The sequence below is a fragment of the Peromyscus maniculatus genome, chromosome 13 (genome assembly GCF_049852395.1).
Source record: "Peromyscus maniculatus bairdii isolate BWxNUB_F1_BW_parent chromosome 13, HU_Pman_BW_mat_3.1, whole genome shotgun sequence".
NCBI lineage: Eukaryota > Metazoa > Chordata > Mammalia > Rodentia > Cricetidae > Peromyscus > Peromyscus maniculatus.
The window spans coordinates 32,580,392-32,595,216 of NC_134864.1; the positions used below are offsets into that span (position 1 = coordinate 32,580,392).

At 44.9% G+C, this 14,825-nt stretch overlaps 1 protein-coding gene across 2 annotated transcripts in view; it reads left to right on the top strand.

Annotated features, from left to right (window-relative positions):
* Positions 1-14,825, top strand: part of Col4a4 (collagen type IV alpha 4 chain) — a 116,302-nt gene extending 101,477 nt beyond the window's left edge. The window contains exons 44-48 of one of the 2 annotated variants that reach the window (XM_076549954.1): positions 601-741; positions 6,879-6,995; positions 7,406-7,594; positions 8,961-9,247; positions 9,636-14,825. In XM_076549954.1, the coding sequence (XP_076406069.1) occupies positions 601-741; positions 6,879-6,995; positions 7,406-7,594; positions 8,961-9,247; positions 9,636-9,899 (998 nt within the window). In that variant the 3' untranslated portion in view covers positions 9,900-14,825. The remainder of the gene's footprint in view (positions 1-600; positions 742-6,878; positions 6,996-7,405; positions 7,595-8,960; positions 9,248-9,635) is intronic. The other variant, XM_006990363.4, reaches the window with a different exon arrangement.

Below are 14,825 nucleotides of genomic sequence, written 5' to 3' on the forward strand. Positions count from 1 at the left end.
AAGCCCAGAGTTGAGGGTACAGCCGAGACTACCAAGTACCACACTATTCCAGGATGTGGGGTGTGTGAGGGGAGGAGACATGTAACAGTTTAGCTTTGTGGCCACTGTAGACCATTCCAACATTCATTCAAGACTGAAAAACCATGGCACAAGCACCTCTGGCCATCTTGAATTACGTAGGGGAAACTGATACTAGGCAAATCCACCTGGTTCCAGTATAATGAATTAGGAACACACTAAGCTGAGCTTTGGGGACACCTAGTTCCTCTTACAGTGACACTTGTGGTTAGCTCATTGGTGAAAAGTGGCACAAAGGTTGGGAATCCCTTGAACGACATCAAAGTATTGTTATCTCAGCCAAGAGTGAGTAATCTCTATCTCTGCTTTTACTGGCTGTCCATCTCTCATTCCAGCAGTCAGTCTCTTAATCCACAAAGGATTAAGGATTGTGTGTGTCTCTGCAGGGAACAAGGCAAGTTCCCACCACTGTGGAGCTTACACTGGACAGTTGAAGATTCTTGTTCAGATTTTAGGACTATGACAGGAATCCATCCTTTCCCAGAGCTGGTTCATAAGCACGTGAACCCATTTATACAACAGTGCTTCCAATTTCAGGTGAACCCGGGCCTCCTGTCGATGTGGACTCCTGTCCTCGAATCCCAGGACTTCCTGGAGTGCCAGGTCCCAGAGGACCAGAAGGAGCTGTGGGGCACCCTGGACAGAGAGGACCTCCTGGACCAGGTATGGGTTCCTCCGAGTTAACTGTTGTAATAAAAATCTATGTGTTTTGTGATATTGTTTTTCAAGAGGACTCTAAGTGACCCAGGGCAGCAAATCTGTGAAAACTTCCTTCTTCTTTTGCATTTTTGTGTGTCAGCATAAAGGGAATTGGATTCTAGATCCACACATCCTTTCTATTCTTGTGTTGAACTCCTATTTAAATCTTTTAGATCTGCCCAGCTCTTGGAGGGTGTGTTTGGAAACCCCATAGCACATCAGAATAAATGGCTTGGTTTTGAACAGTAACAACAATAAAAATTAAAATTAAAAAAAAAAAAACAACAACCAAAAACAATTGAATGGGGAACCAGTAGAGCAGGAAGAGCTTGTGAGAAGAGAGAAGGAAAGGAGCCACTTAGAAGATGAAGAAGAGGGAATGTGGTTCTAGATTTTGGTGATGGCTACATTGTTCCTGGAACTGACCTGATGAGCCCTGGTCAGTTGCTGTCAGGGTGGGAGGACCCTTATTAGCACACACACCAAACTGCTGGCAAAAAAGTATTTTCCACGTGGTTTATTTTCTTCTTGCACATTCTGCCCACATTGGGCAAGTTTTGCTGAGCTAAGGAGTGCTGGGCGTTGGGGAAGCACAGACCAGTTAGTTGTAGCATCTTTGAGTTCAGCGTCTGTGCGCAGAGGATCAAGAGAGACTTCGGGCTGCCCCTCTCTTACTTCCTCCACCTCCTGGCTGCGAGGAGGTTCTTTTCAGTGTGGTGCTAAAGGATGTGGAAGGAGAATGAAATTTTGTATCACTTGTTTTTCTCCCACCCTGGAGACCACAGCAGCCTGGGAGCAGGATGCTCATTGCTTACCGATGGATCTCCACAAGGATCTGGGTGTGGTGATATTGTGTTCCCCAAAACATTGTGCACTCTAATAAACTTATCTGGGGTCAGAGAACAGAACAGCCACTAGATACAGAGGTCAGAAAATGGTGGCACACTAGCCTTTAATCCTAGCATTCCAAAGGCAGAGATCCATCTGGATCTCTGTGAGTTCAAAGCCACACTGGAAACAGCCAGGCATGGTGACTCACGCCTTTAATCCCAGGACGTGATGGTAGAAAGCAGAAAGGTATATAAGGTATGAGGACAAGAAACTAGAAGCTTTTGGCCTGTTAAGCTTTTAGGCTTCTGAGCAGCAGAGTTCAGCTGAGATTCATGCTGGATGAGGACTCAGAGGCTTCCAGTCTGAGGAAACAGGGTCAGTTGAGGAATTGGCGAGGTGACGTTGGCTGTGGCTTGTTCTGTTTCTCTGATCTTTCAGCGTTCACCCCAATACCTTGCTTCAGGTTCGATTTTATTAATAAGACCTTCAAGCAATTCATGCTATATCTGGGTCACGGGAGGTGTGTGCTAACTACTTGAAGGAAGCCACGATGCCCTGAGTACAGTTGTAGCACAGGGCAGCCCATCTCAACCTAGTGCTGTTGACTTTGGGGCCAGGTGATCTGTTCTGCAAAGGGCCACTCACTGTGGGGTGTTGAGTAGTGTTCTGGGCCTCTCCCCACTAGACATGAATATTGGACCCCTACCTTGTGACAGCCAGAAATGTTTCCAGATGTTAACAAATGGCCTCTGGTGGACAGAAACACCTAACACTGAGACCTGTTTGTGAGGGAGAGGTATGGGAGGTTATCAGAAGTGGCAATAGTGTCAATCTAAAGAGAAGTTAAACAAACAAACAAACAAACAAACAAACAAAAAACCCAAAACTTTGTTGTAGGGCTGGGAGATGACTTGGTTGTTTTTTTTCCCCTCCCTCCCTCCCTCTCTCCCTCCCTCCCTCCCTCCCTCCCTCCCTCCCTCCTTCTCTCCTTCTCCTTCTCCTTCTCCTTCTCCTTCTCCTTCTCCTTCTCCTTCTCCTTCTCCTTCTCCTTCTCCTTCTCCTTCTCCTTCTCCTTCTCCTTCTCCTTCTCCTTCTCCTTCTCCTTCTCCTTCTCCTTCTCCTTCTCCTTCTCCTTCTCCTTCTCCTTCTCCTTCTCCTTCTCCTTCTTCTTCTTCTTCTTCTTCTTCTTCTTCTTCTTCTTCTTCACTTTGTTGTTTTTTGAAACTTCTCTGTGTAGTTCCAGCTGTCCTGAAAATTGCTCTATAGACCAGGGTGGCCTTGAACTCAGGGATCCACTTGTCTCTGCCACCAGAGTGCTGTGATGAAAAGTGTAAGCCGCAACCACATTGGCTTGGTAAAGTTCTTCCTGCATAAGCACCAGGAGCTGAATCCTATCCCCCAAAACCCTTGTAGAAAGAGTTCGGTGCAGCCAGTGTGCCTATAATCCCAGGGCTGGGAAGGTAGACACAGTAGGAACTCTGAGGCTTACTATACAGACAGGCTAGAAAGTCAGTAAATGTCAGGTTCCCTGAGAGACTCTGTCTAAAAACAAAAGGGAGGGTGATTGAGAAAGACACTTGACTCTGACCTCTGGTTTCTACATCAATGTGCAAACACACACACACACACACACACACACACACACCTACACACAAATGTAAATAAACACACACACACCTACACACAAGTGTATGTGAACACACACACCTACACACCTACACACACACACACACACGTGTATGTGAACACACACACACCTACACACACACACACACACACACACACACACACACCACTTTATAGGGATTTAAGCAAAAAGAAAAAAACAAAGAAAGTAAACACAGTTCTTAAAAGGCGCAGCTGGCTGTGTATCTGTCCACTCAATTTCTGCACATGTTTTTAAAGCGTCCGTCCCACCACAGTGTTTTGCAAACGGCTGTTCTTAACATGCCATTAGTTCTGTGTCATTACATATTTTCCAACAATATTGTCTGTGGCGGCTGCAGAATATTGCATTATTTGATTGTGCCATAATTCATTTAACCACCACTTTCATGAATTATTTATCGATTGTTTTGGTGCCAGTACTCTGCAAGAAATAAATGAATCCAAGTAGGCCCTGCCCTTGGAGCTGCAGTAAGGGGAAAGGGGAGCCGCTGGCAATAGGTTCCAATGTCTTGAAGGTTAGCAGGGGTAACTGAACTTACCTGGAGATGGAGAGAGGGATGAGGGACATCTAACCTCTGGGATTTCAAGCCTTGTGGAACTTCTGAATCCCTTCCTTCACCCCTCCTCCCTGGAGAGCCTTTTAAAACACATATTGCTGGCCCCAGCCTCTACTTCCTGTCTTGTCAAGTGTGGAGAAGGCTTCAAGATTCATTTTTCTAAGAGTTGTGAGTGCTGCTGCTGTTCTGGGCCACCTTAAATGCTTTTAAGGTGGTCTCACCTCTTCACTCTGATAAGCAGCTCCTAAAGCATGTCTGTCTGGGTGATTAATATTTCATGCTTAAGCATTTCTGATTATACCAGAGAGGAAGTGTGACACTCTGAAACTTGACTACAGGTACTCTGCACTAGCATTCGGCTTCCTCACATCAAAGAGGGTGAATATAAAACCTATGAGTTGTCACTGATGGTCTGACATCACCAAATGACAGAATAAGCAGTAAATCTGTTTGCTGTCATTACTGTAGGTATTGTTTCCTTAACATAAGCTCCTTGAGAACCATGTCTGGTGTTAAGAGTTGACAGAAGGAGGCTGGAGAGATGATTCAATGGTTAAGACTGCTTGCTGCTCATTATGAGGATCAGAGTTCGGATCCCAGCATCCACCATTGGGGAGCTCACATAGACCTGTAACTCCAGCTCTGAGGGATCAATACACTCTTCTGTCTTCTGTGGAAACTTGAATACACATGTACACATTCACACACACACACACACACACACACACACACACACACACACACACACACACGGTGGGTGTGTGGGTGTATAACTTTCAATAAAATTAGTTTCTAGAAAAGAAGAATAGGCAGAAATAAGAAGAAAAATTACAAAAAGGAGAGGGAGAAATGTAAACCAGGCAGAAAAAGAGGGTTTTCAAAATATACCACCAAGTTCATTGACAGAATGAGTTGTAAACTTCCAAGTCTAGAGCAATAGTTACCAAATGTGGTCCCCAATACCAGCAGCATCAGCACCATGTGGGAACTTGCCAGAAATGTGGATTCTTTGGACCTGGGCCAACCCATAGTGGCAGATGCTGATTCATAGCCAGATTTGAAGGCTGCCATTCTGGACTCCTTTGGGTTTCTGTCCTGAAAAGCAACAGGGCCTGTGTGGCTGTGAATTGCTCAGGCATGGTCGACGAGGAAGACTGGGGTCCAGGGCATTCCAAGCTCGTCAGTTACTGGAACAAAAGTAAAAACCCAGCCAGTGACTAAACTGCAGAGGTACAGAGAGGGGTCTTAGAGCAGGGCAGGGCAGGAAATGATACCTGCCATCCCTGATATTGCTAGTTTGTCAATCCCAGACCCTGCAGCTTTCTTCAGGGCCAGGGAATTGTTGACAGCACAGTTGGACAGTGTCTTCGGTCGGTCCCTCTATTTTCTAGGTACACCTCTCTCATCAGCAAAGCCTGTCTCTTCTGTAGGGCTGGGAAGAGCATCTCAGTAGACCTGAGGAGTTGACTGACACCCTTGGCTTTGTCATTGGGGTGCTAAGGAGGCAGGAGGCAAGAAGAAAGACCAGTAAAGTGGCCCCACCCTCCTAAGGAGACAGGAGTAACAGGCATTTGTGAGCCACCCAACAGGGGTGCTGGGATCTTAACTCTGGTTGGTCCTCCTTTGGCTGAATGGCCAGTCTTAAGCTATATTTCAGTTTGCTCTGGCAGCCGTAATGCTTGCACAGAGCTACACAAACACCCCACCCCTAGGTTCTGGTGGGCAAGTCTGAGATCAAGGTGGCCATGGGTTTAGTTCCTTTCCTGGTGGCTGCTTCTCCTTCTTCCTGTAAAGATCCCAGCCAGATTTGGTTTACCCACCCTAAGGGCCTTGTTATTGCTTTGATCATATCTTTAGAGATATTTTTGCCAAATATAGACATTCTAAGCCACTGGTAGTTAGGAACTCACTATGAATTTGGAAGAAAGGTGGCATACACCAGTCCATAATAAGCTAATTCAAGGAGGTGGATAACAAGTAGAGTCTAGAAACATGGAGAGAGAGGGTTAGTAATTCAGCCAGATAGTTCTAATGGCATAAATGCCCGCAAACATGATGGGCTGCTACTATGACCCCATAGAACTGCAGTTAAGGAACTGCAAAGAAGAAAATGGAAGCCAATCACTTAAAACGCCCTGCAAGACAAGTGCAGTTGCACCAAGATCCACAAGGATGCATCTGCAGCTTGTCAAGGAGGGGGTAGGGTGGCTGATGGACACCACCTCTGCTTTTGCTCCCTGGTTACTCCAGATGTGCTCTTCTCCATGCCTGCTGAAGTTTCTCTCTCCCTCTGGAGGAAGTGCAGACTGGGTTGTATATGTATACTGCTCTGAAGACTCCGTTGATAATTCACGTGAAGGGTTTCACTTGAAACTAGCACATCCGAAAACCTTGATAAAAAGCCATTCCTAAGGACTGAATCCTAAGATGGATGTGGTGGCACATGCCTTAAATCAAGCACTTGGAAGGCAGAGGCAGGCAGATCTTTGAGTTCGAGGCCAGCCTGGTCTACAGAGCAAGTTCCAGGACAGCCAGGGCTACACAGAGAAACCCTGTCTCAAAAACCAACCAACCAACCAACCAAACACAACCAACAAAAATGAATCCTGTTAAATTTGATTCACTCCTCCATCCAGATTTTAAAAACTTCATCATGAAATAATATTAGATTATAAAGGAATTTCATGTTCAACATCTACTAAAAGCAAAATAAATAATAATAATAATAATAATAATAATAATAATAATAATAATAACAACAACAACAATACAATAATGAAGAAAATGGGATAACCTCCCTTTCAACACCTCCCTGGTCTGGGGCTACAGCTACAATCTAACCCTTTACCAGATCATGGTGAAACTAAGGTCAATTTGCCACACCTTTCAGAACCTCAGTTTCCCTGGTCGCTTGGTAGAGGTCATAAGCTGATGTCATCCACTTGGGATGATTCCATGTCATCAAAGCGGAGAGGAAGCCCAGAGTCAGTTCATGGGGTGTACAGGCTCCAGTTTTCACCACCATCATCATGAATTTTCCCACAGGGTGCAAAGGAGAGGCTGGGCTGGACGGCAGGAGGGGCCAGGATGGCATCCCTGGACCTCCCGGGCCTCCGGGACGCAAAGGTGACACTGGAGAGGCTGGCTGCCCTGGAGCACCAGGTAGAATTTCCCTTTCTTCCCTTGTCTCTGACATTGCAGTCTCCACTCTCAGCCAGTTTTAAAGTGGATGTCCGAATAGATTTGCCTTGGATACCAGCTCTGCAAATATTGGAAGGGATTTTCATGTTTTCTATTTTATACTAATATATCCCAGTCACCTGGGAGGTGTTTTTATCCTTAGCAACCATTGGGGAGAGGTCTCTAAGACACCCCTCCTCCACACAGAGGAGCTGTGTTCTTGTGTAAATACAGACAGACTAGGGGTGCAGTTTCAAGTGGCAGATGGGTCCTGCTCCCCTCTGTTTCCTGATGCTGAGCATGATGCTGAAACACAGATATTAGAAAATGCGTATTAAATGGAATGCCCTAAATTGTGGGTTTTGTTTTCTTTTCTTTCTTTCTTTCTGCAGGCCCTCCTGGTCCACCTGGTGATCCTGGGCCCAAGGGTTTTGGCCCTGGATACCTCAGTGGCTTCCTCCTTGTTCTCCACAGTCAGACAGATCAAGAACCTATCTGCCCTGTGGGTATGCCGCGGCTTTGGACTGGGTACAGTCTGTTGTACATGGAAGGACAGGAGAAGGCACACAATCAAGATCTTGGTATGGATACACCAGGATAGATGCTGTTCTGTGCTACATAGGTCCATCCACACGATGCCCCTGACAGTAAAGTCCTGGAGTTAACCTTACAGATTCATCAGCTTCTTAACCACTAATCTTCCATAGCATGACTACTTACAAACAAAACAAGCCTCTCATGCTAATTCCCATGATCCTGTTAGATCCCCCAGAGCCTCATTCTGGTGACTGGTTATTATCTGCCTATTTTTTTTGACACATGGTTTCACTATATAGTGCCAGTTGACCTGGAACTATGTAGACCAGGCTGGCCTTGGACTCATAGAAACCTACCTGCCTCTGCTTCCTAAGTGCTGAAATTAAAGGCATGGGCCATCACAGGCATGGGCCACCATAGGCATGAAAGGGCCTTGATTGTTCTTTTTTCTTTTTCTTTTTTCAGTATTCTTCTGCAATAGGATAAATGTAACCTTGTTATAGAATGTAACCTTTTGCTACTACATGTAAATGATTTAATTGGGCATGCTTAGTGCCTGTATGTATGTATGTATTGATTGAAAGCAGAACTTGCTGGGTGTGTGCCATAGCATTGGCCAGTGCCAGCTCTCAGCCCTGTTCTGTTTGGTTTGGGAAATCATGGGACTTTAAACATTAGGGCTCCATGTTCTTTCCCATCTTCCAACAGCAGGTTTACAGGCAGCCGTTCTTTAGGGACAAGGGAAAGGAGAATGAATGTTTATCTTGAACCTGCTTTCTCTAATATCGGGTTCTCCTCTTGCCCTGGTTGAGTTGAAGCACCCGTCTTAAAGCTCTGTAGAATCCCTGGGCAAAATCCAAACCCCTTAACAAGACCTCCAAAGCCCCACATCCTATGGTCTGAAGTATCTCGGGATACCCGGAGATGAAGTCACACAGAAGCTCTCTCCCTGGCTCCCACAAGCCTCCACTGAGCTCTGAGCCCAACGCTCTGTGCCTCTGGATCTCTCCATCTCAGCATCTTCTCCTTTGAACGGTCACTGCTATCTCCAAACCCAAAATTTTCACATTGGGTATCCCAGCATAGAATAAAGTTCCAGTCATCCTTCTGGGAATTCTGGGCAGCCCACACCTCTCATCTACAGGGCTTCTCCATTACCATCTGTTTGCTCTTTGGATTGGGAAGATATATGTGCTCAGCTCTACCCCTCAGTGGATTGCTGGACTCCAAAGAGAGGGATGAGTGGATGGAGGCTGGTCCACAGATCGGGGAGGTGGTCAAAGTGGTAATGGGCTCTAGCATGGTTTTCCATAGGTCACAGCAGGTGTCTATAAATGCCACATGTGGAAGTCACTGACTGGTTGCTTGCACACCACAGGCGGCTCATATACTGTGTCTTTTCTTTCCGAGGTTTGGCAGGGTCTTGTCTCCCTGTGTTTAGCACACTGCCCTTTGCCTACTGTAACATCCACCAAGTGTGCCACTATGCCCAGAGAAATGACAGGTCCTACTGGCTGTCCAGCGCCGCTCCTCTTCCTATGATGCCGCTCTCAGAGGAAGAGATCCGCCCTTACATCAGCCGTTGCGCTGTGTGTGAGGCCCCAGCACAGGCAGTGGCTGTCCATAGTCAGGACCAATCCATCCCACCGTGTCCACGGGCGTGGAGGAGCCTCTGGATCGGGTACTCGTTTCTGATGGTGAGTCTCCTCTACCCTTGAATCTTATTCCTGTCTAGATGGTAGTTCTGTGTACTGTGTAGATACCAGAGGACACAAGGTCAGCCGGGCCAGGGCAGACTATAGCCTGCTGAGATATATAGGGCCATCATTATTGTTTTTTAATTTTTTTTCTCATCAATTATTCTTTGGTAAGTTTTATAGAAGATAGATTTATTTCAGCCATCAGTGAAATTGGCCCCATTTGGCATAGACACCCCAAAACGCCCTTACTGTACCTCAGCAGATTTAAGTTGTTCTCTATGGAGTGACTTATGTAAGAATTTTTAAATTTAAATGTGTATGTCGCTGATTCAGTCTGGGTGGTCTGGAGTGGCTGAGCCTTAATTCTTCACTTTTGTCTGGCTAGCACACCGGAGCTGGGGACCAAGGAGGAGGACAGGCACTCATGTCACCCGGCAGCTGCCTGGAGGACTTCAGAGCTGCACCATTCCTTGAATGCCAGGGCCGACAGGGAACCTGCCACTTCTTTGCAAATGAATACAGCTTCTGGCTGACCACTGTGAGCCCAGACCTGCAGTTTTCCAGTGGCCCATCACCGGACACCTTGAAAGATGTGCGGGCCCAGCGCCAGAAAACCAGCAGGTGCCAGGTCTGCATGAAGTACAGCTAGAGGATTCTAACCATGCCAACGGGCATCAACAGAGACATCCCAGGGAGGGAGAAAGATCCCCCCCAATGATTCTGGCAAATCCCGTGGTGCTCTCCACTGTCTCCTTCAGCCATGCCTTGTCTCAGCATGGTTACTCCCAGAAAAGGTCCTTCTTTTCCTCGCTACAGGTCAAGCAGACACATGCTGCACACACGCATTTGTTTGGCCCCCAGCAATCTAGATGAAACCCACACATTCTCCTCTTATTGAGATGATGGAAGAACAGGCTTTATTTGAACATGTGTTAATTCCCAGAAAAGCGAGTGAATGACAACGACCAGATTAGAAATGACCGAAAACTTCATTCATTGGTTGGTAGAGTCTCAAACAACTGAAGTCAATTATTCAGCAATCCATTGGGCTCCTGGCTAGATTTTACAGGAACAATATAAATAGGCCAACAAATGAAGCTACGAAGTAGAGATTTGCAGTGTTTCAAAATGATTTCCTCTATAATCTATTTTTTTTCTTAACCATGCACTTTAAATAATTGTGGGACCATGGCCCAAAGAGGTTTTTAAAAAGAGGAAGAAAAGAAAAACAGCCTCTCTCCACTGCCAGTATTAGCGGTTCATTTCAAAGCAGAGTGAGTCATTTTGCCAGGAAGGCCTGCAGTCCTGTATTCCAGGGCCTCGACATTAGCATAAACACTTCGCAGATGAATATAAAACATTATGTTCTCTTCTGCATTTTACAGAGAATAGAAATGCCTACTTTGGCAACCCTTTTGAAAAGTAGCAATTATTGAAAAAATATATTCAATAAGGGATTAGGGGCCTAAAAGCTATTAATGAATATTAAGGTAGTGATTCACAAAAATTGACTCCCGGTCCCAGGGAACCTGCAAACAGACCACTTTTCCCCAGTCGGGGGCCAGCGTGTCCTCCTGCTAATGGGACTGAAGCCACATGGGGCTTACTCAGGCAATCCAGAGGCTGATACAAAGCCTCTGCTCTCCTCCCCAGGAGAACCTGCGAGGCTCCTCCTCCCCATGCATAATGGCTACTGACTCCTGAAGTGACAGGGCTATCATTATGCACTTGGGAGAAAATTAAGGGCTGGCTTAATTAAACTTAGGTAAGAAGATTCATTTATGTCAGGGTCACCCCACCAGGAAGGCATGGGGTTCTCTGGAACAGAAACAAAGACGATATCCAATCTGAATTTTGTGTTTCTGATTCTTTTTTTTTTTTTTTTTTAAATGGGAGCATCCTTCTCGCCAATTTTCAAACATTCTTTATATTAAATTAGCATCATGGCAAGACACTGGCTGCTTGACACTGGGCCTTAGCAGCTCCTGCACGCTGTTAGCTAGGATCCATGTCAATTTGCAGTGATTTTTTCTGCATACCAAAAGGTCTGTGGGCTACTAAGCCAGGGATCCCTACAAATCACAATTTAAAAGCTTGGCTAGAAAAGATTTTTTTTTGGAACTCACTTTCCTCAGCTAAAGTAAAATTGTCATTTTAATAGAGAGAAAGGATTTTCCCCTGAGAGTGACACTCATGTCAGAGCTCACTTTCCAGTGCACTTAAGAATAATTGAAAGAAAAACTCAATTAAAATTGTGTTTCTGGGGCTGGAGAGATGACTCAGTAGTTAAGAGCACTTACTGTTCTTGTAGAGGGTCTGAACTCAGTTCCTAGCACCTAGGTCAGGTGGCTCATAGTCACCATTAACTCTAGTTCCTCTTCTGGCCTCCATGGGCACTCATACACATGCAAATACTCACCCACAGACACATAGTTATACACATAATTAAAAACAAAGTAAACAAAAAAATTTCTAAGACATGTTTTCTTTGCTATCCTTTGGTCAATGATGATCTCCTTAATGCAGAATACATTTAGTGTTTTGCTGTAGGCTGCCTGTGGGGTGGCAGTTTGAAGAGAAATTTCTGGTAAATACCATCTATTTTATTTTATTATTTTTTAAGCTAGCTAGCACCTCAGTCTGAAGTCCAACTTGGCCCAGAACTCACTACATAACCTCATGCTGGCTTCAAAATCTTGGCTATTGTCTGGAGCCTCCAAAGTGCTAGGAGTTCAGCATTTTTTTTTTTTAAAGAAACACGGATTTTGTTTTGTTTTCAAGACACTGAATTGTCCTAGTCTGGAACTAACTACGTAACCAGGGCTGAATGTCTCTATTTTTAACATGAAATATTATTTTAATGTAGCAGAATATTTCCTATTGACCCATTTGAGTTTTGAGTTCATACTATGCATGTTCAGTATTTTGAGCATCTGAAATCGAAGCCCATTTCTTCTTTATTTGCATTACTCTTATGTTTCCAGAATCTTTATCTATCACCCCAAACCAGGCCTCCTGAAAGTTCATCATGAACTTGGTCTGAGAACATGTCCGAGGAAGAGGTGAGGGGAACAGGTAAACCACTAGAGTGCACACAGCTTGCTACACAACTACGTCAAATCCTTCAACTTTGCACTTAGGATAGTGACAGGCTTCACAAATATGTTAGGACTGGCTGAATAAGGAGGGCAGCTTAGCCGCCTGAGATAGCAAGCATGAAGCAGTTCAAGTATTGATCCCACGGCCCCCTCTGAATACGGCATGGATCAGAAATGTATTTTGAAAGGGTCCAGAAGGGCAAAAAAATAGGAAGAACATTCTTGGGACAGAGGAGCATGTTATTTTTAAAGTTGTTATCTCTCTTTCCATCTGGCTATATATCAATGTTTTTGGAACAGCCTTGCTCAGTGGGGACCATGAACAAAGCTTTATAGTTATCCTAACCTATTACTGTGATGGTCTTATCTAAACCTCATTTTCAAGACCTCCACCCTTGACTGGCTGGAATGTGCCTAGGTCCCAAATGAGAATTACTTTGAGGCCCCGTCCTAGAGCACCGACTAGATGCTTCCTTCTGGGTCTTCATTCTTGGTAAGGGGAACCCATCAGTCCTGCAAGTTGTCCATGCTGCATGTGGTCTGTTCCTCAAGCTGAAACTTACATCCCTGCTTGGGTGGGCTGCTCCTCCCTCTCCATGCTTCTTGCATCTCATACACAGCTTTCCACCTAGTCTCTCACAGGAGATATCTCCAGTGTGGAATCCCAGCCATCCTCTCAGTTCCACCCAAATTAGATTGTGTTATCTTTTGGCTTCAACTACACAATGACCACACTGCTTGTGCAGTTCAAATGACTTCACATGGGGTGAAAGGTCCCTTGTGGACCGTGAGGCTTATGCCTGTGAGTGTCTCTTGTCAGCATGAGCTGGACACAGCTCTGTGACCGATCACATACCTTTTGTGTCTTTGGCTCCTCTTTCTACCATCAATGTCCTCCCTTGGGTCCATTGGTTAGGTAGACACACGTTTATCCTAGCACAATAGATTAGTGTGGATATATGAACTTCCCAAAGAGACTTGGGCAGGGGGGGAGGGCTGTGTGCTCTCCATCACTTCTCTAAAGCGTCTCAGTGCACTTCTTTCATTCCCTGGTTAAAAACTGAAGCCCTTGTGGGGCAGGGACCATGCTTTGCTAGTCTTTGGATGTCTAGGGTTAGCATAGGAATGTGCCTATTACTGACTCAATTCTGTCATTCAGTGACAATTTCCTATGCCTTATTAAGCCTTTGATGTTCCTCTCTGCATATAAGATCTCATTGGTCGAAGGGCGCCCAGCACAATAAGCCTTTCTTACTTCAGGATATCAGAAGGTTAAACGTACCCACATGTTCCACAAGCTCCTAATACAATTATCACTGTAGTGCCAATCAACAAGCACTGACCCCTCTTCACTCCATCATTAATTACTTCCCGATGAACTGAAATTTCAGAGATGAGATCTGCTCTGAGAGTTGGCAGAAAGAAGATCCTCCGCTGAAGTGACATGACTCATGCTACAAATCTGTATTCCCTCATGATTTAAGGGCTTCATGGCACCAGGTTTGCCTCTGTGTATGTTTTTGTGTGTTTTGAGTGCTTAGAAAAAGTCAGCAGAATGGCCCCTGAGACTTGAACTTCCATCAAAGAGTTTCTTTGGTACTTCCTGCAGGTTGCCACCAAACAGACCACTCGCCTTTGTGGTCAGGGCTTCTACCAGCCCACTGGAATAATTTCACAGTCGTCTCTTTTACTTGGTGTGTCTATAAGAATAGTGGGAAAAGGAGGACTCCAAACGGGTTGGACCCAGATTTCAATCCACGTGTCCCTTCCCAGTTGTGTTGCCGTGGGTGAGTTCTGCTGAATTCCCCTCATTTATAAGGTAGGACATTACATTCCTGTTGAAAATTAAGGTTGGATTATTGCCTAACTAGTGCATAGCAGTCACCATGCACCAATTATGGTCACATCTTCTATTTAAAATAAGGTATTTAATATGGAAACTATTTCTTGCCTCCCCCCCCACAACAAAAATTACATGTTGATTCTCACAGGGGATATAAATTACTGATTAGAATAATTCATACCTAGCCAGTTCTTAACATCTTTGGGAATGCTCCTTTATTTCAATTCTCGAAGTTATTGTACCACAAAAAGTTATCACAATTTCCTGCAGGGACATTATGAGTAAGGTCTGCAGGGAACAAACAATTGACATTAAAAAAAATCAGCACTCTACCATTGTCACTGTTATCTGCAAGAAATTCTGCATAATGCATTTTAAACCAGGCGTCTAGCTGCCACATCCATGTGAAATGCTTGAATTTTTATGGTGCTTAAATATTTAATGATTCATTGGGAAAATGTGAAACTTGTCTGGTAAACTGCATCCCTTTCTCTAACCTGTGGCTTTAGAGTAAAAAATTTTGATCATGCAACTTTTGCAAGACACTTGATCTACTACTGGCACATAAATATTTGCTGTATTGTCACTTATGATATGGTTCATTATATATAAAATCGTGTGACAGCTTCCAAAA